Source organism: Struthio camelus, chromosome 1 (genome assembly GCF_040807025.1).
Source record: "Struthio camelus isolate bStrCam1 chromosome 1, bStrCam1.hap1, whole genome shotgun sequence".
NCBI lineage: Eukaryota > Metazoa > Chordata > Aves > Struthioniformes > Struthionidae > Struthio > Struthio camelus.
The window spans coordinates 220910584-220937432 of record NC_090942.1 but is presented as its reverse complement, the minus strand read 5'-3'; the positions used below and the strand labels follow the sequence as shown (position 1 = coordinate 220937432).

Here is a 26849-nt window from a genome sequence, read left to right as displayed (position 1 = left end):
GTTCTGTCTTTGATTTCTACATTGATCCAAGAAATATGATTGAAATGATGTGAATGGTGTTTGATTTCTGTTCCAAGAGGCATAACACTTCAAGAAATCTTTCCCCTCTCCCTATTTTTTTTTTAACAGTTTGTTTTTGGAATATGGCCTATTCTTCTTGTGGAGCCACCCAAGAAGCTTTGACTGAGATCTAGGCAGTCGCATTCAACCACCCAGCCTGGCTGAATAAAGAGATTCAACAGTTACTGTGGCTGAAGTGTCAAAATTAGGATCAATTCAAGTACCATTGCTATAAGAGGACTTCTCTGCATTACTTGGCCTCCCAGCCAGACCAGAGTGAAGAGTCGGCACATTAGGGAAAGAATGTTTAGTACGGTTTTATTCTAAGTTGATAAAACAAAGATTAAGACACAATATTTTTATGTATATATTGTATAGCTGATGATACTGAGCTAATATTTCGTGCTGGTCACAGAAAACTAACCATTTTTGAAGTGGATTGCATACATTTTTCATTCAGCTGTTGCCCTTTCTGTGGTTTAAACTAGTATTAGTAACTGAATGATAAAAAGGGGCCATCAATGGCCAAGCTAAGCATCTGTGTGGCCCGTAGTGAACTGAATGCTTAACCCGAACTACTTTAATCTTGCACTTTTGTACAATTAATGAAGTATGTAATGATTTAGGGCTTTATTCTATCTTGCTTCTCCACCGCCTCTTTTGCAATTTATATTTTAAGCTAAAAGGCTGGGATACACAGTGCCATTTATTTTATTTTGCACCAGGTTTCCATTATCTCTTTAGTCCAACTGAGATGAATTGTGGAGGATGTTTTAGGGTGTGATTAGGAGAAGATACTTAAGATGATGAAACCTTTATAGGGGTTCTTATTTGGTGTGCAGAACCTATATTCCTAATTTTTGACCAGTAGAAATCCATCAGGAGACTGCAGAATTCTTTGGGTGACTGTATAACCACAAAACGTTTGTTTTTTTATAATTATTACTTACATGCCTCCCATTTTCACTCCCCATATCCCATTTGCACTGGGGCTTCACAACCACTTTGAAAGTATGCTAGTGCAGCTTTAAATTAATGTCTTTCCCTTATTTTGCAAATCTTAAAAAAAATATTGATCTGACTTTCAGAAGCATCTTCTTATTTGGAAATATTGAACAAAGAGTTAAAAAAAAGACTTACACTGAGGATACCCCAAAGTATAGCGGCAGCTCTTTGATTCTTCTTAATCTTTCCATGACACAGTTACTCTGTGGAAAGTTTGAGATTACTCCTCAAGACCATCTCTTCTAAAACCAACCTTTGGATCCTCATTGGGGTCAAACCGTCTGGTTTCTGCATTTTTTTTCCTACCCAGCTGATGAAAATTAATAAGTAAGCGTAAAGAAAACATTGAACTAACACAGTTTTTTCAAAATATACCTCATATCAGAGGCTGTGGTTTTGACTCTCCAGATCCTGGGGTGACTAATGGACTCTGTTTCTGGGCCTCCTAGCTGCCGTGCTATGCAATTTTCATCAGCTTTTGATGCTCTGAGAGGTTTATCCTTCTTGCCATAAAGGGAAGTGCAAGGGAGATGCTCAAACTATATGAGAAATTCCATTCTAGATTAATTTAAAATCTAACAGTAGCTAGGCAGAGTAAACTGGCTGTAAAGCTGTTTCCCAGATCAAAAAGCCCTAGCTAGTGCAAGCTTCCTTGCTTTGACTGCTGTAAAAGTCAGACTGAAATCTGTATTGTAGAATCAGTGCTAACTAAAATTGTCTCTTCCCTTTAATATGTATTTGATTCACATCTACTGATGTGAATCTCCATACAAAATTGTGGCTCTTGGTCGTGGTAACTGACCCTGGACTCTTGGGATTGAACAGACCCAAACACAGGGCTAGGAAAAGATACTTAAATCTCGGTAGTTCAGTGAGGTTTAAGCACATGCTGAGAGCAGTGCATTTCAACCTATAATCCACAAACCGCTGTAAGGGTCCCTGAACACTAAGTTTGAAACAAATCTGCTGTCAGTAGGCTTCAGTTCCGTAGACAAGGTCTGCATTTGTGCTGGACAATTTGAGGGATCTTCAAACTGAAAGAAGTTGAAACAACTAGCACAGAAGTATGAAAATGCTGTCTTGGATCAGGTGCCTTTAATTACCCAGAAGGACTATTTTTGGTAAAGAGAGTTGAGAACTTTTTTAAAAATGTAGCTTAAGAAAAAGTGCCTCCCTGTTCACCTCCAGGCTCTCCCGAGCACTCTGTTGCTTCCACACACTGTGTTTGATTTTTCTTATTTAGTGTGTTTACATGCTTTCCTAAAGGAGAGAAGAGAGTCCCATATGGGAGTGGTGCAGCAACTAGAAATATCAGCAATCACTAATGACATCTGCTTAGCATGGCATTATTTTTAAAAAAATGAACAAAGCCTGTATTTCAGTGGCCTTCGTTTTGTTACTGGAGCATTTGGGGGATCTGTTTGACTTGCCTGCAATTGCAGTAACCATAGTGTGCTGATAAGCCACTTTCTTAGTAACAAGTCGTCTCTACAATGGTGTATTTTAAAGAAATTTGTTGATTGTCCTGCACACTTGCAACAAGGAGGTGTATGTTTCTTTTCAGCTCCTGTTGAATTAAATTGTCAGGATTATTTTTTTAAGAAAGTTGGAAAAGTTTTTGTATTAACATTATGCTGCTGTTAGTTTTTCATTCAGAAATCATTTATCACTTATGTTTTAATCTTAAGAAACATTATGCAAGTTGGCTTCTTCCTTCATTTTAAATGATCGAAATGCGCGCACTTCTACCACCCTTCTAGTAGTTTTTTTTTTTTTTAAGTTATGTTAGTTCCTGAAGAATGTAATTTACATGTATATTCTTCTAAGCATAAATGATCTAATTATGGGTCTTTGGGTTGTCTGCCTTATTGATCTTATAAGTGATACTGAAAGTGGCAAGCCAGTTTTAACTTCATATCATTGAATTTCAGACTACCTTTTCTAGTGCCTAGAAAGATGTAAATCCTTTCCCCTGTAATTTGTTAGATGTCTGTTACATTGTTCTTTATTTATATCACTTGTATGAGGTGCTGTTTTTTCTAAGATCCTTGGAGCAGCATATCCCAAACTTGTCATGTGCTACATCTTTCAAGGTGGGTCATCTTTGATCCTGTCTTTCGAGTGGGATTCAGACAACAGCTGCTTGAAAAGAAGTAGCAGGTGTCTTTTAACATGAATCCTGTAGGATGTGTTGAACAGACTTAATCACAGCAATGATAAACTCTTCTGTTCTTTAACATATGTGAAGAACCAAGAAACCTATCACCAAGTGACCATCCGTTTGGCACAGATCAGCAGCAAGTAGTTCTGCAGACCATGATCTGAAACATTCTTCCTTGGAAATAACATAACAATCTCACAGGGACTCTCCCAGTGCAGATCAACACCATACCTTACTCCAGGAATGAGGATTTTCTGGAGAGCGCTCAAGACGTGCATTACCAACTGAAGATGAGACGTGACAAACAAATCTGCCATCAGGAGGAATCTCATCTGTATTTTGAAGGCAGTGTTAGAAGTTGGCTAGCAGTATTAGTCATCTCCGGACCTCATTTTAATGCTCTTTTCTTTTAGCACAAGGGAGATGTACTACCAGCAAGTGTTTAGAAGACTACCCTAGAGTTAGAATTGGAATATGCAGTCTTATCACTTGCCAGTCTACCTCTGTCATGTATTGTACAATACCTGTGCCCTTAATTACGTCTGCCTGTAAAGGGCAGACCTTAGAGCAGCCTAGCTTAAGCACATTCAACCCCTGAGGTTTGCAACAGTATTGTATTGATCTGTGGCTGATTCTGCTCGCTCTCTGTAAATGTATTGCCTCGTTCGCTCTCTCTCTGATTTTTAGGTTGGACTTGGTCCGTTCTCATCTGCACACAGAAAGCTGACTGCTGTAGAAAGAGACGTGAGCAGGAGGATTTTAATTCAGGACAGATGAAGTCTTTTTGGCAATATATTGTTAAGTTACCTTTAACACTAAGATACAGACACTGAACAGCTTTTTTGACATGTGATATGGGAAGAGATGTGATGGAAAATACTGTTCTGTAATTAGTTTTAATTCTCTTTTGAGTTAATATTGTACTGTGTTCATCCCCAGGCCTGTCTTATTTTGGCTAAAGGAAAGCTGTATGTTCTGAAACATGGTTGATTCTTTTGGTTTTGGTGCATATGCTTCCAGCACCTGGTTTCTAACAGTTACATGAGTTTGTCAGCTGACTCTCCCGTGTGAAACTCTTAGCAACAGAAAATCCTCCTAGTATCACTAGTGTTTCTCACAGTTAATGCCACCTTATTTAGTTTGCATTGAACAATTTTGGTAGTACAGCTTTCAAATCTGTTTCTCTCCACGGATGTATTGGCATTTGATGGCAGATGATGAAATGATACAGTAAAACACTACTTAATGGAAGGCAAGCTGTAATGAAGCAGCATTGCCCTTGTCTTCTGTGAAATACATCTGCATTTTGATGGCCTGTGTGCCGCGTTGTTTTAATTAACATATTCAGGTGAAACTGTTGGGTTTACTTTAGAAAAAAACAGTCTCCCTGTCTACGCTTTACAGTAGGCAGTGGGAGGCTTTAAATGCAAAGTACTGTTTAACTATGGGACTTCATTATGAACAAGGATAAACAGTAGAGTCTTTATTACCCATGAGAAGTGAAAGCCAGAAGGAGATTAAGGAATTTTACATAGAAAGAGAATAACAAGAGCTTAAGTACAGAATCCCATAGAGTTACGTCAGCCACCCTGATAACTGCACTTTAGATACTTGTGTAACAAGCTTGAATGTTCTGGTATTTATACGTTTAACTTTTCATGCTGATTCTGCACTCTTTACGACAGAGGTAATGTAGACAACGTATCACATTCGGTTCATTATAGATTTTTCAGCTGCTGTTTTATGCAGGTGGAACATGACATGGATTGTTTGATACATGAAAGAAAATGTTTCTTACACATCTGGCGTGTTTTCTCCTACCTTTGTTTGAGAGTCTGTAATGTAACTACAGAGAATATACTGTATAACTATTAAAATAACTGGTTTGGGTTTTGTTCATTCAGTGTCTTGCCCACAACTACCTACTGCTGCCAAGTGCCTGATCTTTCTGTCCCAAGAGCAGAGGCTATGTTTTCTCTGAGGACCCACAGGCAAGGTCCTTGGCAGTTGCTGGTTTGGTTTGTTATTCTTGTTAAAAGTTCTCCTACTGCAAGAGTCACAGTGCTCCGCTTAGTTGCTTTCCAGAAATGTAGTTGTCCAGCTCATGGCTGTCTCTGCTCAGCTCAAACCATGTGCATGGCTTCCCCCCATCCCAGATGGTGTAAAGATTTTGAAAGCTGGATGGGGGATTTAAGCCCCACAGCCGCTGTTTGTTTTAGTGGGTGTAGCTCAGTGAGCGGCAGTGTGAGGGCACAGCAGTCAGCCAAGCACTTTATGCAGAGCCCCATTTGCTTACAGGAGCGCCCAGCCAGATATTCCAGACAGTTTGGGCGTATAATTTTGGGGACAGGGTTGATGCCTGAATCTCTTGCTTTGCTTCAAAACTCTCCGTTTTTCACTTTCTGAAGGTGTCCAGATTTGTTTGGTTTGAACATGTAATTGTAGATTTAAGACGAGCCAAGTTCAGAATCCAGCTAATGCAAGACCTGAACCAGTGCCTGCAAATTTTTTTGCATGTATCTCACACAAGTTGAATACACGCATCTGCCTGATGTTGAGAGCAGGGAGTTGAGATTTTGCAAACGCAAAGTTAAAGACCCTTTCGGTTTATCTGCCTTTCCTCACCAAAACACTGAAGCATAGTTGTAAGCACAATCTCAACTTCATCCTTCTTTCCCCAAAGCCCTGGATCATGTTCTGTTCCTCCAAAGCAAATTTTGAATAGAGAGGGGCTTTCCTACATGCTCACAGCAAATCGTGTACCAAACTTTTTTTCTAAATTAAAGCCTTGATCAGTGGCTGCAAAAGAATTTAGGCTGTGTATAGTATTGTTCCCTGAATTTGGGAAGAGAGAACCTCAAGGAGTATAAACACTAGTTACTCCTTAGACTGAACAGGGACGGATTTTTCTCTTGATCTTCTGAATTAATGTCGGCTATTTGTTGACTATTGAAAGCAGCTTAATGCACTGATGATGCCTTGTTTACTCTTTTAGTAAATAGCATCTGCCCATCTGTAACGGACCTGAAATACCCTGCGCATTATGTGACCAAACTTTCTAATATTGACACTATTAGTTTTAATTGAATTATTTTTTTCTGAAGTTCAGTATATTCTTGCAGATAGAGAAATACACTGTGACAGATAAATAGCAGTTGATTTGTAAAACACAACTGCATTAAGCAATGTTTATTTGAAAAAATTGATATACTGATTATTTGTGCCAGACCAACTGGTAACTAACAGTAGGCTTGTACCTATCGGCCTATCTTGTTTTGCAAAGCACAGTAGCTTTGAGATAATTAATGTATTTGATTTGTTATTCATGCTGCAGTCAAGCACTAATCTGTGTCTTTATAGTTCAAATGATTAAAGAATTTTGTTTTAAATACAATTCTTTTTTCCCAGGCGTTTCTTGGCTTTTGCGTTGCACTGGGCTGGCTAGTTCGTCTCAATGCTATTCCGTAGCTGGATGCCTCCGTTAGTGGGCACACAAGTAGAACAGCAGGATTTGTCTGTATGTTTACCAGAGAAATGCCAGACAGGAGCTGAGAAGGACTTACCCAGAGGTAGGCTACACTGTACCCATCTTTTTAGAGTTACAGTACTTAGCTTTTTAAAGCTGTTTTTATGACCTGCAGTGATTGTCACTTTTCCATTTGCTCTGGCAATTTATTTAACGTTGTATTATCCTTAAAGTTTATTTTTGGGTTTTTTTTTTCATGATGTCTAGCCTTTTTTTCTATAATTTAAGCCAATTACTTCCCCAGAGCTCCCGCAGGACAAGAACAAATTATTTTCCTTTATTTTCCATCTCCCTCTGTCTCTCATTTGAAAAGTGCTATTTGTCTGTGGCACACTCTGAACTAAATAACTCCAGTTTGTTCAGCCTTACCATGCAGGTCACGTTACCTGTATCTACTAACAGGCTCCTCTGTGCCTGGTCTGTGCCATAGCCTTTTTGAAATATGTTGCCTAGAGCCGGACACTAACTTCCAGTGGTTCTGAGTGGACTCCTCCAAACCATCCTCTCTTTTTGTACCTCTAGTGAAGGTGACTGCCTTTTTTTCCAAAAGTCACAGTATTGCTTTCTTATGTCAGTTTGTGGTCAAACCATTACAATTCCCAGATCGTTTTTTGGCAGTACTGCTGTCTGCCAATCACGCCCCCCCCCCCCGCCCTGTAATGGTACCATTAAATATCCCTGCCCCAAAACAGAACTTTGCGTTTGTCCTTGTTGTATTCTGGGTTGGGTTTTTCCACTTTTCCCATTTATCAACATTGCTTTAGAGTGCGAAGGAAGTATCCCTGCATTATCCTTCTCCACTTTAAGAGTTTTTATGTGAACTAAATTTGCAAGCCTCTCCATTCCCTTCACTGGAAACCTTCATGAAAGCATTGAATAATAATAAAAGACCCTGTAAAAGCTTACTTGATCCATTCTTCCATTTTGACAGTGTCCCTTTTATGACAGTTTTCTAACAAGTTTCCTCAAGAGCATGCTTCATGCTTTTGCTTCTCGAACTGTAGAGTTTGTCTAAGAGCAGCCGGGAGACAGTACCAAAAGCCTTACTAAAGCCAAGATATGATGTATCACAGTCTCTGCTTCTGCCCTATTCACAAGGCCTCTTACCTGCTGTGGAAGAGATTAGATCTTCTCGGCATGATCTATTGCTGATGGATCTATGTTGTGTGGGTTTTTTACCCCCTTAGGAAATTCCTAGATGTTCAGTGGTTGATTTATTGATTTTTTTTTTTTCTTCCAGGAATTAGAGTAAAAATGACTAGTTTGTAATTTCTTGGCTCCTCTTTCCCAAAAGACACATCCCCACAACCTTTAAGGATGGATGTGATTTGTCCATATCTAGTGTTTTAGCAACCTCTCTTGTCTCCTGATCCTAGATCCTACAATATGTCATCCTGTCCCTCTTGCCTCAGAGCAAACAGTATTTCAGCTGTCTCCTAATACTTAGCAGTAGCCTCAGTCGCTTCCAACCCATGTTCTGTGAAAGCAGCACAGCAAGACTTGAACTGCAGCAGTTGACTTCCCAAATATGACCTCACAAAATGATGCTGGAAAGGTTATTGCAGGGGGCAAAGAGCTGCCATCTCTGTCAGCACTACTTCATTAATTGCCTTCAAAGGGAGCAGGGAGGCATTTGTCTGACAAAAACAGACCGTGGCAGAGGCCTGGCAGGGGCAGCGGGTCATTGCTGCTCTTCGCATAGGAAACATTTATGTTCCCCTTAGGTTACCTCCCTGCAGAGCTGGCTTTCACTGTGCTTTCATCCCCTCTCCTAGTTCAATACAAAACCAACTTGCTCACTGCAGTAGTTACTTGCACTTCCTTAGGGGAAACAAATAAAACCTTCTCATACTCTCCACTGTCTTTGTTGCTAGCCCATGACGATGCTACTTTAGGCTATATGGCTAAGATTGTACTAGAAAGTGCACTTCTTATGTGGTGTTTCTTCTTTTTATTAATTTCTCCCATCTTCTCATTCATTAGCTGCTTCCACTCTGCTGTCAGCCTACAGCATGGCAGTTGAATGCTTACTGTCTTTTTTGCTCTTTAAGGAAGTGCCACATGGGAGATCCAGGTTAACACGTACAGCAACAGAATGGGAAAACTAGTTCCCAGGCAATCCACTGGAGGGTTTTCAGGGTTCGTTCTTCAAGCATTTGATCTTTGAGTGGTCCTCAGAGTATACCAGCTGTGTCTAAAGCCCTTGAGTCTCTAGACTTCTGCTTTTAGTAGCCAGTGTGTGCTCCCTGCCTTCCTGCTAGTCCTTTGGAGTTTCAAAATTAAGTCTTTTGTTCCTCCCTTCAGTCAGAGCTGGAGATTTTTTGTTATTGGTGAATGCATCTAGCATTTGCAGGCTGTGAGAGGCTGACACACAGCACGGCAAAGCTTGCTATCTTGGCTTCTTCCTTGCAGCTGACCAGCAAGGATCGAAACATGTTAAAAGGAAGCAAAATGCAATTGCAGTCTTTTTAAATTCCCCTGCAAGGCTCTGGAGTTCCCACCACCACCCTCTTCCCTCTTCCCACAATCTTCACACCCTCCTTTATCCTGCTCTGATCGTCTGATGTCGATTCAGGCCATCAGCGATGTTAGCAGAGCACTCAGCATCTGGGAGCACTGATGCAGAAGATGCTACTGAAGATCACATTGCCTGTGATGCCCAGCCTTTATTGGAGGCACATGCCAGAGCCGGTGATGGAGGCACTGGGCCCTGTGGCACTGGGCTCCCATCTGGAGAACATATCTTTTGCTGGGGCCCTTTGAGCGCAGAGCCCTGCTTGGAGGTGTAGTACTAATGGCAGATAGTGCAGTGGCTTCTCTCCCGCTTCAGAGCCCTTCTCCGGCACACACTTGACGTGCTGGCAGTGGAAAAGGTGGGAGCCAGGCAAGTGTTTCCTCAGCTTGGAGCATGCAGTTTGCATGCTCTGTCCCCTGACAGAGGGGGGAATGGCAGGGACCCTCCTAAACCTTGTCCTTTTCCTTCTCCTTTCAGTGGCAGAAGAGGATAATTGCTGCGTGGCAGAGCCTCTGCAGGCTGAAATCTTGGACTGGTAGATACTTACCCAGCAGGTCACATCATACCTCAGCAGTCAGGGTCAGAGAGCAGCCCTTAGTTATTTCCCCCCTTCTGGCTGATCTCCTAAGGCCTATTCAGAGAACCTGTTTCCTTGTCCCGCAGAAGAAGGAACAGGACAAAGGAAGACACCACAAAATCCCAATTCTAGCCATGCTAAAGAAAATCCCACTCGTGTGTCATTTGTGTGACAGGGAGGACCACAGTATGTCAAGACCCTATGCTGCAGCTCCTTGAATGGAGGGAGTCAAGCCTTCCCCTGTGTCCATCTTGCAGCAACCATGCAATTTTTCTGCACCTTCCTCCTCGCTTGGTGACTACATGTGTGTTAGATTAAGGTACACAGGTATCATAAGGCTGGCTGCATGTCAGCATTACAGCAAGAAATCCAGCTGCATGCTTGCATCTGCAGCTGTGTCTCTGCAGCAACAACCTGGAACTAGATATTCAGCAGCCAGCCTTTGAGGGTGTTTGATGCTTAAACATTTCTCCTGAAACCCCTAGAATTAGTGCATCTATCACAAAGGGATCTGTTAGCATTTTGGACGGGTCATCCTGGCTTTGTTTGCCCAATGGTGCACACAGGGACACATCCAAACTGCAGCTGAACGTCACCTGAATTCTGGGCTGCATGAAACCCAGCTTTGCATTTTGAGCTTGTGGCTAGCCTAGAACTGACTAATACTTTGAAATTTCCCTGAGGAAAATAATATTGTAGTTCTGTCAAAGACCTCCTCCCAACCAGGAAATTCAATTTTGAGCTTGACAACTCCCTTTCAAGACTGCAAATTTACTTGCAGATTTATTAATTTCCAGTTCCCTCCTTTTTTTTCTTGTTTTTCTTCATTCAGCCTAGTGAAAGGCTAAAAGCAAGACTATGTATTTACAACACTTTAATCTTAGTCGCTCTTAACTAGGGACCTAGCTGTGCTAGATGCTGTACCTGTGATGAAGGACCTGGTGACACGGCCGCCAACTTGGCAGAGGAGCTGGATATCCAAGCAGGACCTTTGGTGTGAAGCTGATGGAGGTGCTGGAGCTTGTGCCAAACTGCAACAGATCTGTCTCCTCTGTGGGTCAGCGGGTGACTCCTTTTTGCTGCAGAGATGTGTAACATGAACATACATATCTAGAAATATCTAGTGCAATCCAGTCCAACTTGACTGTTTCCCAAAGAGACCAAGCACTTGGCATGTAGCCACCAGGTCTTATGGAGAGCAGGACTTAAACTGACTGATGGAGATGGGATTTGGTAAAGCCCAGAAGAGCTCGATGTCCTCGGAGGCCAACTTCAGGGCCAACTGCCGCGGCTCTGCCTCCTCAGACAGCCCCATCTCCAGCAGCCGGGACAGGGCTAACTCAGGTTGCCCAAAGGGGTAGGTCCGGTGTCAGATGAGGGTCCAGCAGGCTCCTTGGATGGATCCCTGTAGCCACAGGACAGACTCATGACGCCACCACAGCAGGATCAGCAGGAGAAGCAGGACAGGAACAGGGCTGGATGCAGCTCCAACCACCTGAGAGCCAGGGGTGAGACCAGGAGGTGAAGGAGGTCCCCTGCACCCTGAGCAGTAGCCTGTGCAGAGACAGCCAGGGCCACGAAGATGTCCTCACTCACCTTGAGGAGGAATCCATGTTTGTCAAGACAGAACTAATATCATGTGAGGGGCCACGTGTGATGGATAAAACATCCTAACCTACAGGCAGAAGCTGCCTGGATTTACTTTAGACCCACTTCCCAACCATGTTAAATCAGCATCCTGCCTCCTAAATTACTTGCCACCAGCCTCTCCAGGCTGAGTATTTCAGTTTGCTCCCATGCAACACCCGAGGGTCTCATTGCACAACGCTTTCCAACGGCTCCCACAGTCCAAATAACCAAAATGTCCAACCCTGATTAATCTGCTTCACTTGAAGACTGACTCCATAATTTGTGCGCAAGGGGCATGCGCTGACGTAATGCAATCAGCAGTAATTAACGGCACCAAAGTGCACCCAGAGCAAGCGCTTGGCACAGCCAGACCCTGGTGGGTACAGCTCCCTGGGAGCCCTGTGGCACCTCACACCCACAGCACGGCGCCCAGAGACACCTTCGGACACTGAGGGTCTGAGCCACTGCTTTCTCATCTCCTGAGATCAGGCAGGTAAATGATATCAAGTAACAGCTTGCATAATCCCACCAAAATGGATTTAATTGAATAACTGCGCTGATGTAAACTGACGTCAAAAACTCTCATATTTATAGACGGCTGAGTATCAAAACTGCGCTGATTTATGCGGATGCCTAACCTTAGCTGTGCTTTTCCTCGTAGCTGGCATGTTAACTCACTGCTGAGTAGCGGAACAGAGTAAATTTGTTAAAACACTGCAGTGTTGTGTTAGCCTGGGGACGAGTCCAGCTTCCTCACCTGAGGTGAGAGAAGTGAGGAACCGAGCAGCCACATCCACTCTGCGCCAGGGCAAACCCATCCAGGCACCTTTAAGTCATTGCTTAACAGGATTTTGTTAGCGTGAAGTTTTTTAAGGGTGTTTTCTTTTTCTGTTTGTTTGGCTTTCTTTTTAATCGTCTTGTTTTTAACATCCCAGCTTGGCTGGACTTAGAACAGGATTAAGCGCCAGTTACAAGATTAAAACAGCAACAAAACTGTGAGCAGCAGCGTCAAAGCAGAACTGTTAGAGAGGGGATGTTTTTATGCAGGTCATCTGAAAAAGCAAACAAACTCCAGCTGTGTTTTCTTGCTGCTGGCATTGATTTAAGTCGGAGGGCTGATCAACGTAGCGGAGTTGACTCCACTCAAGATGCGATAGCTTCGCTGCTTCCCCCAAATTTGAGAGTTTGCTACGCCTTGCTTTGCAACTGCTCACGCGCACCCCTCCTCAGCAGCGCAGGCTCTTCAGTAACGCCCAGGTGGAGTTAACGCTAGCCCTCTTGAGACCTAGCTAATTTAACTCGAGGTGTGAGCAAACGTGACTGTTTTCGTCTCAGGAAGATTTGAAAGCACTAAACAGAGTGCTGGAGGCGATTATTGCCAGCGAGGGTGGTGGAGTATCTGGAGCAGAAACATCCTGAAGTGGGAAGGCTGGAGGTGCAAGAGAGCATCCCTTTACAGCCCAAGATTTCAAATGAAATGCTGGTGTTTGGCTGCCTGAATCCAAGCCCAGCTTGGCTCTTGCTTGGATCAGGAAGGAGGAGTGAAATGGGAATATACTGACTGGCAATTGAGATATATATTAAAAATATATACGTAGTCTGATAAGATCAGAGAGGGCTTCTGTTGCAGGCAGCTTGAATCCAGGAGTCAGCAAATTAGCGAGAGCCGAATGAGTCTCCAGTGTAATTAAATGTGAAACAATATTTGTAAGTCTCGTGCATCGGCCCCAGAGAGAGGCGTACATCTTTACAGGCTGCCAAGACATGGTCCTTGTCCATGTAAAGTGTAAAACCCTACTGAATTTACGCTAAAGGCCTTGTTTCTTTTTTTCTTGGCTCCACTAATGGGAAGTAGCTGACCCCAATTCTTTGCTCCTGGCCAACGTGATTTCTGTGCTCGCCTGCCCTGACCCAGATATCAGGCTGCAGGATTTCCCCCTGCAGAGCCCAGTTTGACAACGGCAATCTGTGGGTAGCGCTGGAGCATGACTTTTGAATCAACACGTCCTTCCTCCAGGCGCTTGGAGCAACGGACACTGTCCCATATCCTAACTAAGCTGTTCCACTGGTTAACTCACCCCTTCCCAGGTAAAAACTGTGATCTCATTTCCAACTGGCTTTTCTTAGCTGCAGTGCTGTGTTTTGGAAGGATGCTGCCACCTCCTGCGCACTAGCACAATTGCATTAGGCAAGTATCAGCCTTTCGGATTAGTTTTGCAGGGGTTGTCTGTCCCTTCAGGGGCTAAAATCCAGTTAGGATTTTAGGGCCACCTGTGCTTTTTGGGCTGTGGTCAGATGCTGTCAGCTGGACAATCAAGGCCAGCGGAGCGTGGGAATTTTACGTGAACTGCAGCAAACACTAGATGCTTTCAGATCATCGTTGCAGAGGGCACACACTGAAGTCGTGGGAGCTGTACCCAAAGGCACACGGATGCCACCGTCTCCCCTGCCTTCTCGCTCCAAAGCAAGATTTGGGAAGTCTTCCCTAGTATCTAAATTAGATATAAACCTTGTCCCTCCTTTGTGATTCGCTTCTTGTAATAAGCCGAGCATGACAAGGGATTTTCTCTCTTCCTTTTTTACTCCTTTTTGTTCTACAAAAAACTACAGATGTCACTGAACTGGATTTTTTTTTTTTTTTTGCTATCCTCACAGATGAAATAAAAACTTCTCATTTCTGAACACCTTCTTCTCTTTCCATCTGTCTTTTTGGAATCAATACCTGTTTTTCTGCAAAGACAAATAGTGATGAAAAAAGACTTCACTGGCTGCATATCATCAGACTTAGTAAAACCCCACGAGCAAAGAAGAAACAATCTAGATTGCTTTGGGATGGATTTATTTCCTTGGATAGAAGGATTTCACAGCACCGGACACAGTGATGGGTCTTTCTGGGTTATAGTGCCCCATGGCTGATCACCTTGGTGGATTTTGCACAGTTTCTGCTGCTTCTGCAGCTCTCCACTGTCCCAGTTATGCTGCACGCAGCAGTCAGCTCAGCGCTGCTTGAGGCGCGGGAGAGAGCACCCTTCACCCCCGGTGCCAGCTCTCTGGTTTTTCAGTGGGAAGGACATGAGTTTTTTGTCCCACAGCCCTGCTGCTGCCCAAGAGAGGGCATGAACTGCATGCTCCTGCAGTTACAGGAAGCTCTTGCAGGTATTAAAAAAATGGTCCTTACCATAGTCCTTACCAGAGCTCCAATGTACTGTGGGATTTGCAAGTCAAGTCTGTGTATCTGGCGTACCAAATTGCCTAGAAGTCCTTTACCCTGCCATGGAGATCCAGCAAGCTTGCAAGCATCCACATGAACAGCACGCTGGAGATGGGCAGTGAGGAGCTGCTACATCCCTTCAAGAGCATGAGGGCAGGGGACGCTACCGGCTTCGGGTTAGCACATCACATGCAACCAGTGCTGGCTCTGATTTTTCCCTTTTTCCCCTTCCAAAGACGGAGGTGCAAGGTGAAATGATGCTGTCTCTCCATGAACCCATTGAGCAAGACCCAAGGCACAAAGACCTTGCGAAGGGCTCAGCACCTGGGTCAGGTATCCCAATCCCATCCCACCAGTCCCATGTGGCAGCGAGCGTCTTTGCTTCCACAGCCCTGCACCAGCTGTGGTCCACTGAAACCACCAAGGACGCTCCCTGGGCAGGATTTCAACTACAAACGCCCACGCAAAGGAAACGAGAGACCCCACCGATAATTCAGTGCAAAGTAATCATTTTGTCTTGTCTTCCCCTTTCCAAACGCTTCACATGCTGCCAGCACAACGCACTTGTTTGCTAATTGAAACAGCCCTTTCTTCTAGGGTGGCAAATAAGTGAGATCACTTCAGTTATTTAAAAAAATGAGGAGGCCCTTGGATTATAAGGACTGTATAATTAAATAGCTGGCTCGTGGCCCCTATTGCTAGCCTGGGATAATAATTATTTTCATGCTGATTCAGAGGGAAGAGAGCCAAGCTGTGAATCAGCCCGTCACTTCTTGCAGCACCTGTCTTTTCCCTAGATCTCCTCATCAAACCTCAGCCAGGTCTGGCTGTGCTTCGTTAATGCGATCAGGCGCAATTACAGTATGAGCTGGTGGGGTTGCAAAGTCAGAAGAAAACTGGAGCAACTGCTCTTCCTTCCACACTACAGACAGCAGGAAACGTTACCGGTTAGCAGGCAATATCTTTTTCTCAAAAAGACCGATCACGAACTGCTCCTGTGCAGGGTCGGAGGGTTCCTGGTGCCTTGTCCATTGCTCTGACCATAAACTGCACAATGTCATCTCCTTTACAGAAACCGCTGAGAATCTGAAATACCAAACAGGTCCAAATTCTTGTCTCCTGCACACTGCCCAGAAACGCAGCGATGCTTCCTTGTGTGAGAGAGAGTGCATATATGACACAGATTTAATGCGGCAGCAGCCTCTCAGCAGCACGCAGGCTGCTCAGAAACTGTATCATTATTCATTTACTTGACAAATACAGAGCCGTTGTGAAAAAGACCGTGGAAAACTATCCGGAGGGCTAAGTAGTGGGAGGGAGATTTTGAAAAAGAGTACATAATGCCATCTCAGCAGGGTCTGCTGCACTTAGATGAGCCTTGGGCATATCTTTGCCTTGGGGTGAGCAGAGAAACCCTCCTGAGAAACGAGACAGAGATTTAGAGTGTCTCACGTCCATGCATGTAATGGCTGCCTTCACTGGTTGCACAGACCACTTAACATCAGTGTCACTTTCTCTTCAACATTTCTGAAGATGGCCCTGTTCTCTAAAACTGAGAAGAAGAGAGAAATCAAGGCATGCCACACGCCATGTTCATCATCGTCATCTGTATCACTGCTATTTGAGGGAAGTATCTGCACAAAGCAGGTGGTAGCTAGCAGTCTTGCCAGCATTGCTGTACAATTGTTGCTTCTTCCAGTATTTGATGATGCACAATAAAAAGGTTTCCATGGTGTATGCAGAGCTCTTAAAAGGATGGTTGAGTCCATTTCCCAAACAGGCAGGCAACAATGAGAAACTTCTGTTTCAAAGATCTCTTTGAAAAATGACGTTTCAGAACATCTCCTTCTTCTACACACTGTGTATCAGCTAATTTTGGCTGCAATACAGTATTTTCCCCTAAAATACAAGGTCTGCAGAGGGGAAAGGGGCAGAAGATAATCACTAGACACTGCAAGAAGAGAACAATTTCTGAGCATACACTGAGAAGTTGTAACCAAGTCAAGGCTCATGTGGATTCCCAAACACAGCAGCTGAATTATGGTTCAGGGGTTAGACAAGGACGTTGAGTAGTGTCTTGCTGCTGAGAGTTTACACCAAGATTTACATTGCTGTTGTTTTTCCTACACCCTCGGCTCTACCTTTATAGCCAGTCTGTACTCCAGCAAATAAATCTTGATTGTGCTAATAGTTTTATGCTTGCCTAGTGTTTGAAGCTAAGCTGAGATGAAGCTGGCAAGTAGAGGTGACCTCTGTAATTAATAATCAGGCTCTGTAATCAGAGGCAGTTGGGGGAGTAGAGGTTGGTGTTGGTTCCCTATCAATTGTGGGAGTCAGCACAAGTGCTGGAGTTGTTGCTTGCTGACATTGGGATGAGGGTTAGGCTGCGAAAACACGGGTAGAAGGAGATACCCCAGAAGCCTCCAGAACATGTCCCAGAGATGTTCCTTACAGAAGGCATGTAGGTTGTAGCGTGAAAATATCTTTCTTGGAAATGGTGGAGAAACTCTGGATGACCAGTTCTCGTGGTGCAATGGAAAAATCAGTACACACTGTTGCTGGCACTTGGGGTGAAGGGGCTGTTGGGACACACAGCCATCACGGCAGGTTACCTTCTGCCAGTCTGAAACCTCTGCCAGTCTGAACCTCTGAACAGATGTGGGTGGCCAACTCACATGGCCTGGTAGGTGTTGGAGGCAGCTCATTCAGAAATATGCTGCGCACAATGGGTAAATCCCTAGGGAAATCTGTCATTTCAGAATCAGTGCTTACTTAGTTTATTGTATTGTATTGTGGGGAATCATCTGTCTCTATGTCATCTTTCGCGCAAACATCTCCTGCTGGGAGCTTCGCTCTATGCATGTGGGAGCAAGGACTTAGTCAAGGGTGTTCCCATGAAGTCCAGCTTTTGCCTGCTTCTCCTCCTCCTCTTCCAGAGACGGCCGCTCCAAAAGCCAGTAAGGGCAGCCCAGAGGTGACATCTGAGGAACACTGCCTGGAAGGACAAAGTCTCTTCTGACAAAGGAGAGACACATGGACAGTGTTTCTCATGAAATTATGGTGCTCTGCAGCCATCTCATGCATTCAGGCAGCTCTTTACTCATCTCTGCAATGGGATACGGTGATGAGATGTCCTGCTGCTAGGCTGGAACTGGATGATGCCGGTTGCCATGCCTTCTCTGCTGGGCATTCAAATAGCTCATCCCCTTGTCACCAGGTCTGTCAGGTGGGAGGCGATGCTATTTGGGAATGTTTTACAGCAGGATGTCGCTGATGGATGGGTTTTGGAGCTGCTCCAAGCTTCCCTGTGGATGACTATGTATTTCTCCTGCACCTCATTGTGACATTTGAGATATCACCTTTTTCGCAGCATATCCAGAGACTGGTAGGACTTTACCTGGGGCAGAGTTTTTCACCTGGCTTAGAAGTTCTCAGTTTTTATTTTCTAAGCATATTGTCAGTCACAGAGGGTGGGTTTAGTAGCTTTGGAGAAGGATTTGTTCGGAGTACCTTGGACTGAAGACAGTATTTAGCTGTAAATCACCTTTGAGGTTTTGTGTAATTCCCTTACAATCGAGGATTGTGGTTATTATGGGGTAACACTGAGCTAGGTGGCAGTGAGTTAGGGTGAGCTGGGTGAGAAGATACCACAGGGCCAGAACACTACTCTGAATGGAAAATCAGGTGGCACTTGATGTAGCTACAAACTATAGATACGGAATATTGTTAGGGGACTGGGAAAAAAATAGAAACTCAAAATATAGCAGAATCAGAGGAGGGGGGCTGACATTTTCTAAGATTTGCTTAGGAAAAGCAAATGCTGCCTTTCTGTGAGTCCTTCTGATGTCAGAAACAAGCCAATGTTTTGCACCATGAGCGTGACTTGAAGCAGAGTCATGCTGTTATCAAGTGAAGTTCTGGTCTCAGTTACACCATTGTAAATCCAAAGTAATTCCGCTGATCCCAGCATTGATTTAGGCTTGTGAAGCCAGGATCAGAAGTTGTTCTAATATCATAACAAGCTGCTTATCTGCAAGAAGAGTTGTGTGGAAAAGCATTGATGTGCAGCTCTGCCTTGGCCGGCTCTCTGCATGCTCTTGGGGGATGCTGGAAACGGGACCTTCAGATGTCTGTCTGCTGGGAGCTGAAGGCAGAGACAGCGAGCAGGGGAAGAAAACAACCTTTTTTTTCTTTTTTTCCTTTCTTTTTTTTTCTTTATATCTGGGGTCAGGAATAGAATCAGAAAGGAAATTGCCTGAAAGGCTCTTGGTGGGACAGTCTGGAGTCAGCATTTGTTAAGGCTGCTTCTGATTTACCATAAAGAGCAGCTGAGAGTGGCAGCAGCAGTGTCATTTGCTCCTTTCCTTCCTCTCTACTCCAAAGACGTGGGATTGCTGGCAACTCTCTTGTTCTGCAAATCATCTTATTCCTCAGTATGGACAACTCCATGGAAAAATCAAGGTCACTGATTAAACTCCTCCTGTAATGCTGTCTACTCCCATGCAGAGGTCTATCCCTGCCAAGGTAGCTGAGCCCTGGTTGCCTCTAGCTGGGTGGTCACACCTAAACGGGGACCAAAATCCCACAGGGTTTGTAGCCAGGAGATGGCACTGGCTTCCCAGCACTCTGGCAAGCAGAACCACAACCATACTGCTTGTGCCAAGAGAAACTGTGGGATGTGGGAGCTCTTGGCCACCACTTTTATCTGCTGATATCTCCAGGCTTTGGCAGAGGGCAGCACCTGTAGGTCAGTCTTAACTGACCCCTGCCCGGTCCTGACATCCCATTGGGCTTTCAGGAAAGATTTTCATCTCTTCAGTTGAGGAGGAACATAGGGAACGTGACACTGGGAGATATCATCTCCTTGTTTTCTATATTAGTCCAGCAAAAGGTGGATTGCAGATGTACTGTCCTGGCATTTTTAAGATAGTGGTTTACCACTGGCTGCTTTTCAGGCCTCTGCTATTTCTCAGCCCATCAGCTTATGTCTGGAAGCTGTGGCAACTCAGGATTTTCTCTACTCTATTGGGAAGATGGCTTCAGGCTGTCAGCGTCTGACAGCCCAGGTAAAAGGGGCCAGGTTCCACTTGATTACTGGAGGCCAGAAGAAATTACGTCTGAGCTCTGTGCTGATAAGGGGGCTGGGAAACACTCACATTTGCATCATCCATGCTGCCATTTAGGTGATGGGGTACTGCAGGGGCATCTGGGGTGGAGAAGTGTCCTCACTGTTGCACAGTGGTTTAGCTCTTCAGCAAGCCAGCAAACCAGTAGTTACCCAGCTGAGGTTTAGCCATGGCCCCAAGCTAATCTTCTTGCATGCAGGTTACCTCAAAGTGCTTCAGGGCTGGGGCTGTTTGAGTTAATATTGCAGCACATCCCTAGACCAGGCTGGAGCTTTGCAACATCATCTTTTTTTTAGCACTTGTGCGTTTTTCTCTGAGGTTGCTTACACATAAGTAGGCGAGTCTCTGCTTAGGAGATCAGATCAGTGCCAGATAGGAAAGCTGTTAGAAGAAGCCCAGCTGTTCTCAAATTATACACTGTTGAGAGGAAGGCTGCTCAAGTGGCCAGGGTGCAGGCTGGGCCTGGGGAGACCTGAGCCCTGTTTCCCACGCTTGTGCAACCTGGGGTCATCCCGCAGGCTGATTCAGCTGCCGCAGAGATCTAGGACCAGAGTAAATGCTCAGACAGCCCCGTGTTGCCACAGCTTGATTTCAGTGACACCAGACTTACTTCCTCTAGGTATAATCGGGCACCCTTCGTTCTTCCCCAGACAGATACCTTTCCTCTGTCAACTTAGCTTGTTAGGTGCTCAGAGGAAGGCTGGACTCTTAGCATCCCTCTGGGCCACAGGTCTCTAACAAAACCCTGATCTCAGCTGAAACATCACATCTCTCCTCTAATACAAATCACCATTTCATGTTTTTATTACTATTCAAGCGAGCTTCTTGCTGTTCAACTTCTTTGTCTTGCTTGATAGTGGCTGGTCCTTTACAAAGCTCTGATTTGTGACTGCACAGAAATAAGCACTGATATAGACAGTTAAGTGCTGAATTTAACGGCATGGATTTCCCAGCAGAGCTATCTATTAGCACGAGCTGTTTGCAAGGGAGCCGCTTTGCGGATCAAAGCACAGGCACATCCACTCTGCCCATGCGCGGGTGCGTTGAGTTCGCGTTCGTGCTGAACCCATGGCAGGCCAGGGCACAGCCGACATGGTCGTCCGGGATCAAGGCAGAGGGCAGGTTTTGTCATGGCTTTCGATGTGTTATGCTTTCCTCTTTTTGCTTTATGTGGAAAAGATACGAAAAAATGAGCCTTCCAGCGATTAATGGATATGATATGGACCTTTGTATGAAACAGTCTCTTCTGATCAGGAATTGCTAGTGTTCAGAAACCGAATGATTTATATCATTGCGGTGCTTTTTGCCTACAGCAGGTCATGGTGGGAGCTATAAGGTGTGGATCCATATTTGTTGTCTCCAGTGACTCCAGGTCATACCTGCCCAAGTTACTGATCTCCCTACATGAGCAGCACCAGTCAACATAGGGCATAGTAGAGAAGACTCAAAAAGTCTTTCTGCTCTCTTCACTTGGGTGCTCTCAAATGACAGCAGATGTTTGCTGTTATTTATTCACTAAATGGCCAAGTACTGGGTCCAGTGATCCACAGGCAAGTCCATGGTGCTGAGGCAGGTCCAAGGTGAGGCTGGGAAGACAGCCCATGGTCAGGGTCCCTGACCTCGGGGAGGAGATACCTAATATTAAGGCGCTCCTAAACTGGGAGAAAAGAACATTGCAAGATCTGCTAGCTGGATGGTGAAGTCAGCGAAGTTCAACGAGGAACTGAAATACAAGTATTAGCAGAAAGGAAACTCAGCTACTGGACTGGCTGCCAAGCGAGGTCGCAAAACCTCCATTAGTGGTAGCTTCCAGATTAGGACTTATATGAGGGAGGGAGCAAAGTACCTGAGGTGCCCTCCAAGATCTCTGGCCCTGCTAGGTGCCTCTCCCATGGCTGCCTTGGCCTCTGGGGAAGGAGCGTCGCCGAGTTCAGCCACGAGCCTGACTTTGCCGGGCTCATCATAATACTACCTTTTAATAGACTAAACTTCTCCGTCGTGGTCAAGGACAGTAATTTGATTTCTCATCCATGAGCTGCTACTGCCAAAAAACAAGAATAGTTGTAGTTTACCTTCTTGTTTGCAACTGCTGGTCCATTCATTGCAATGACCCCCATAAATAAAACAGCTAATTAATACCCCTTTTTCTCACATCAGTGATTGAATATGACCTTGAAAGACCTTGCCTAATTTAACTTTCTCAACCAGCTATTTTTGACAGTGAATAATTTAGCATCCTTGTGACCCCAGCTTTGTCTCTCTCCTGCCAACTGGCTCTGCAGTTTAAATGAACAGCAATAAATAAATACGTATCTGCAGAGGGACGTAAATGACTCCCATTACTGGAGCATCTGAAGGCCTGCTTAAATAAATCAAGTGAGTAGGAGATGATGCTGCAATCATGTGGAGAGGAAAAGGAGGGAATACATTACTGATATTCCAGAAACTGCAGCTGGGGTAAAGAACTTAAAAGGTTCAGAAAAATGTCGTTTAATTAAAGTGATGATGCGCCATCAGGACCTGCAGCAAGTTCAGGCTCAATGTCTTCAGAGGGGAGGAGAAGACAGCGACCCGTGCGGCGTGAGAGCGTTGGACTCACCATCGGGACGGGGCGATGGGAGGCTGCTCCCTCTCCACTCGCGAGGATATGGGAAGCAGCCACGCGTCTGCAAGCGTTTCCTCCCTTTCCTCCTTGAAATCTCATGCAGGACAGTGAAATTCCTTTGTATTTGTGGAAGGACTCCCCGGGTGCAATTTGCCTCCTCCACCTTGACCTTCACCTTCCCTCATTTCTACTTTATTTACGGGGTACGTTTTTAAAGAAGCTGTATTTCTACTTACCCCTTGGCACTGCCTTGCTCATGGTTCCCCTCGCCGCGGCCTCGATTGCCTGTCGCTGAGGAGCACCACAGCTTCGTTATAAACCGTACTTGCAGAATTCTTCCTCCTCTGAGGCTGAAATCGAAAACGAGACGACGTTAATCGTTGATATTTGGGGCCACGACAAGAGCGGGGCCGGGGCTCTGCGTTGCCGCAGGGAGAAGGGACGTGCTGCGCCGGGCGCCTGGGGACCCGTTAATTCAACAGAGGAGCTTCTCCCTAAAGCTTTCCAGACCGTTAACAGAATAAAAGCAGGGCTCTTGCTGCTGGCTCATCTCCACGGAGAGCTCCTTTTTTTCACTTTTTTCCTCCTTTACCTCGCTCCTGGTTCCTTTCTGTCACCAGGCTCCCAGCTCAAATTCCCACGGTGAGAGGGGCCGCGGGTTCCCCGGAGGGAAAAGGCAGAGAGAGGGAGAGCCTCTAGGATGAGGCCAACCATGTGCCAAAAATGCCGATTACCGATGAAGCCCTCGCGGCTAATTCGCAGGAGGGGTCTGCGCAGGGGGGAGGAAGGATTGATGATGATATGAATTAACACCGATGGAGTTAGTCCTGATTTAAGCACATTGCAAATCAGAACGGGCGAGTCGCTCTCCCTGGCCTCTTTTAGGGCGAAACAGCAGCGCCCTGTCCTGCCCTGCTCTGCCTAGTTTTTAGGGCCATTACAAGATTTGGGGCTTGGAGTCGCATCCTGCAAGTAGGGGTCCTCCTCTGCCTTACAAGCCCTTTGGAGAAAGAGGCAACGTCTTTTTTGCTGCTGGGGTTTTCCCCGCCGGCGGATGTGATGGTTCGGTGGATGCACAGCCAGGCTCCGGACCCAATCCAAGAAACCTTCATGTTTTTTAGGGTTTTGTTTTCTTTTCTTTTCTTCTCTTGAGAGATTTTTGTTGGGGCATTTGGTGAAGGGAAGAAGCGGAGGGAAAAGGGGCGCATGACATTGGATCGTGTCACTGACCTGGTTTCGAGCACAACCAGATCTCTGCTGCCCAGGAGCCTGGGAGGGCAGAAGGAAAAGCAGTGAAGGGAAACAATCGAAAATGGCTTTTTCTGCCAGAGAAAACATTTGTGGAACTGCAGGCTTAGACAGTGGCAAAAAAAAGGATAGGCTGGAAAGGGGCAAGGAAAGGGGCAGGTGGAAAAACTGACCCCAGACATGAGCTGGGAGAGTTCGAAAAAACCAGTCCTGGAAAAAAGAAAATACTCCCAGGACCCAACTCCAGGAGCTTTCCTATCCTTTGACCCAACAAATCAATTAAAATAATCACAATGCAAACATTGCATGAATCGAACCAGTAATAAAATTATCCTAAGCATAAATCTAATACAGAAAGTCCGGGAGGGTTTTAGATGGTAAGAAACACAAGGAAGTGACCGCAGACGAGTTGTGCAAGCCTGCATGCAGCTGCAGGTGGAAACCTCGGTGGGAACGAGAGCTCGTGCCGGGCCACAGCTGCTCAAGGCACCACCCTACTCTCTTATCGCCCAAATTTTGCTGCAAATGCAGCAATCAACGTTTATTCCCATCTCCTCAAGCACTTCTCGTCTGGCTTTATTTTCAGAGCAGGCTCTTTGTACAGCTCCTGGCGTTAACGGGCACGGCGGAGCTGCTGTTGAGTTTGGTCAGGCTAGACCGAGCTAATACCTGCTGAAAAGCTGGTCCTCTCCTCTTGGCACCGGTCTGACCCTGCAAGGAGCTGGTTCAGATCACTGAACCAGCAGAAAATGGGTCACTTCTCTCTCTTTTTTTTTTTTTTTTAGGCTACTTTTCTGCTGTTTTAGCTCCTCAGTATGGGTCGTGGCTGAGAAAAATGATTGCTGACACCGACCCAAAGGGGAGCATCGGATCAGAGCCACCTGTGACAGCAGGTCCGTAAAGCCCCACCAGCTCCTTCCCATCATGCGCGATGTACTTTCGCACGGGCCATGTCCCCGATTGGGTTGGTTTTGTCTCTCTTGGGGGTATATTTGTGTGCTGGGAGTACATGTTTTCCTGTGGGGCATGGCTGTTCTGGCCACCTTGGCCCCATGGCTAGCTCTGTGACGCCTGTGGCATGTCCACCCCCACGAATGTACAGGGGAGCCAAGCACCTGCCTGGCCTTGAACCCCCTCCCTGGTGCCTCAGTTTCCCTCTTGCAAAACAGAGCATTAACCTTCATCTCTCAGGCTGGAAGACATGGTTCCTCCATTCACACCAATCCTGCCCCACATCCCCTGATGGAGGGATGCACCCTTTGCACCCAAAGCCTGCATCCCCCCCGTTTCTTGTCCCCTGCACCCTCTATAGGTGATGCCCTAGTGTCAGGGTATAGGTGGCCCTGGTGTGCCATGCCCAGCTGGTGCCCGTGCATGGTGTCCCAGACGGCCCAACACCAGTGCCGATCCTGGTGCCAGTCCCTGGCAGAACAGGTTCCAGTTCCCAGCTAGTCCTAGTTCCAGTTCCCAGTGCCGGAGCAGTGCCAATCTCAGTGTTCGTCCAAGTGCCAGCACCTGAGAGGTCCCAGTTCCCAGTGCCAGTGCCTGGGTAGTCCCAGTGCTGGTCCCAGTTCCCAGTGTGCAGGTGGTGGTGCTGGTACCAGTGGCTGAGCAGTCCCAGTTCCTGGTCCCAGTTCGTGGTGCTGGTCCCAGGTCCAATGCGGTCCTGGATCATGATGCCTGGGTGGTGCAGGTGCCAGTTCCCAGTGCCAGTTTCTGGTCCCAGAACAGTGCCAGGCAGTGCCAGTCCCAGTGCCAGTTCCTGGTGCAGGACCAGTGCCAGGCAGTACCGACCCCAGTGCCAAGCAGTGCCAGTGCCTGTGTGGGATCCTGGTCCTGTATCAGTGCCAGGCAGTACTGATCCCAGTGCCGACCAGTGCCAGTGCCTGTGTGGGTTACTGGTCCTGGATCAGTGCCAGGCAGTACCGATCCCAGTGCCAGGCCATGCTAGTGCCAGTGCCTGTGTGGGTTCCTGGTGCTGGACCAGTGCCAGGCAGTGCCAGTCCCAGTGCCTGTGCCGGTTCCTGGTGCTGGACCAATGCCAGGCAGTATGGGTCCCAGTGCCAGGCAGTGCCAGTCCCAGGACTGGTTCCTGGTGCTGGACAGTGCCAGGCAGTACCGATCCCAGTGCCAAGCCAGGCTAGTCACAGTGCCCGTGTGGGTTCCTGGTGCTGGACCAGTGCCAGACAGTATGGGTCCCAGTGCCAGGCCATGCCTTTCCAGTGCCTGGGCTGGTTCCTGGTGCTGGATCAGTGCCAGGCAGTGCCAGTCCCAGTGCCAGTCCCAGGACCGGTTCCTGGTGCTGGACCAATGCCAGGCAGTACGGGTCCAGCGCCAGGCAGTGCCAGTCCCAGGACCGGTTCCTGGTGCTGGACCAGTGCCAGGCTGTACTGGTCCCAGTGCCAACCAGTGCCAGTCCCAGGACTGGTTTCTGTTGCTGAACTGGTGCCAGGCAGTACCAGTCCCAGTGCCAGTGCCACTGCCAGTCCCAGGGCCGGTTCCTGGTGCTGGATCAGTGCCAGGTGATACCGGTTCCAGTGCCAGTGCCACTGCCAGTCCCAGTTCTTGATCCTGAACCGGTGCCAGGCGGTACCGGTCCCAGTGCCAGCTCATTGTGCTGGACCAGTGCCAGGCAGTACGGGTCCCAGTGCCAGGCAGTGCCAGTCCCAGTGCCTGTGCGGGTTCCTGGTGCTGGACCAGTGCCAGGCAGTACAGGTCCAGTGCCAGGCAGTGCCAGTCCTAGGACCGGTTCCTGGTGCTGGACCAGCACCAGGCAGTACCGGTCCCAGTGCCACTGCCAGTCCCAGGGCCGGTTCCTGGTGCTGGATCAGTGCCAGGCTGTACCGGTCCCAGTGCCAGTGCCACTGCCAGTCCCAGTTCTTGATGCTGAACCGGTGCCAGGCGGTACCAGTGCCAGTGCCAGTGCCAGTCCCAGTTCTTGATGCTGAACCGGTGCCAGGCCGTACCGGTCCCAGTGCCAGCTCATTGTGCTGGACCAGTGCCAGGCAGTACCGCTCCCAGGGCCGGGAGCAGTCACCGGTGCCGGCGGCGGGCGGTGCCGCTGCCGGTTGCTGGCCCGAGTCCCGGTCGGTGCTGGCGCTCCCGGTCGCGGCCCCGGGCGCAGGTCGGCGCTGCCGGAGCCGCGGCCCCAGCGCAGGCGCGGCCGCGGCCGCTGCCCGCCCCGTC

At 46.8% G+C, this 26849-nt stretch overlaps 1 protein-coding gene across 1 annotated transcript in view; it reads left to right on the top strand.

Moving 5' to 3' along the window:
- ACER3 (alkaline ceramidase 3) overlaps positions 1 to 6620 on the top strand; it is a 63801-nt gene extending 57181 nt beyond the window's left edge. Inside the window, exon 11 of the mRNA XM_068930714.1 lies at positions 130 to 6620. Coding sequence (XP_068786815.1) covers positions 130 to 183 — 54 coding nt within the window. The 3' untranslated portion in view covers positions 184 to 6620. The remainder of the gene's footprint in view (positions 1 to 129) is intronic.
- The last annotated feature ends 20229 nt before the right edge of the window (positions 6621 to 26849 follow it).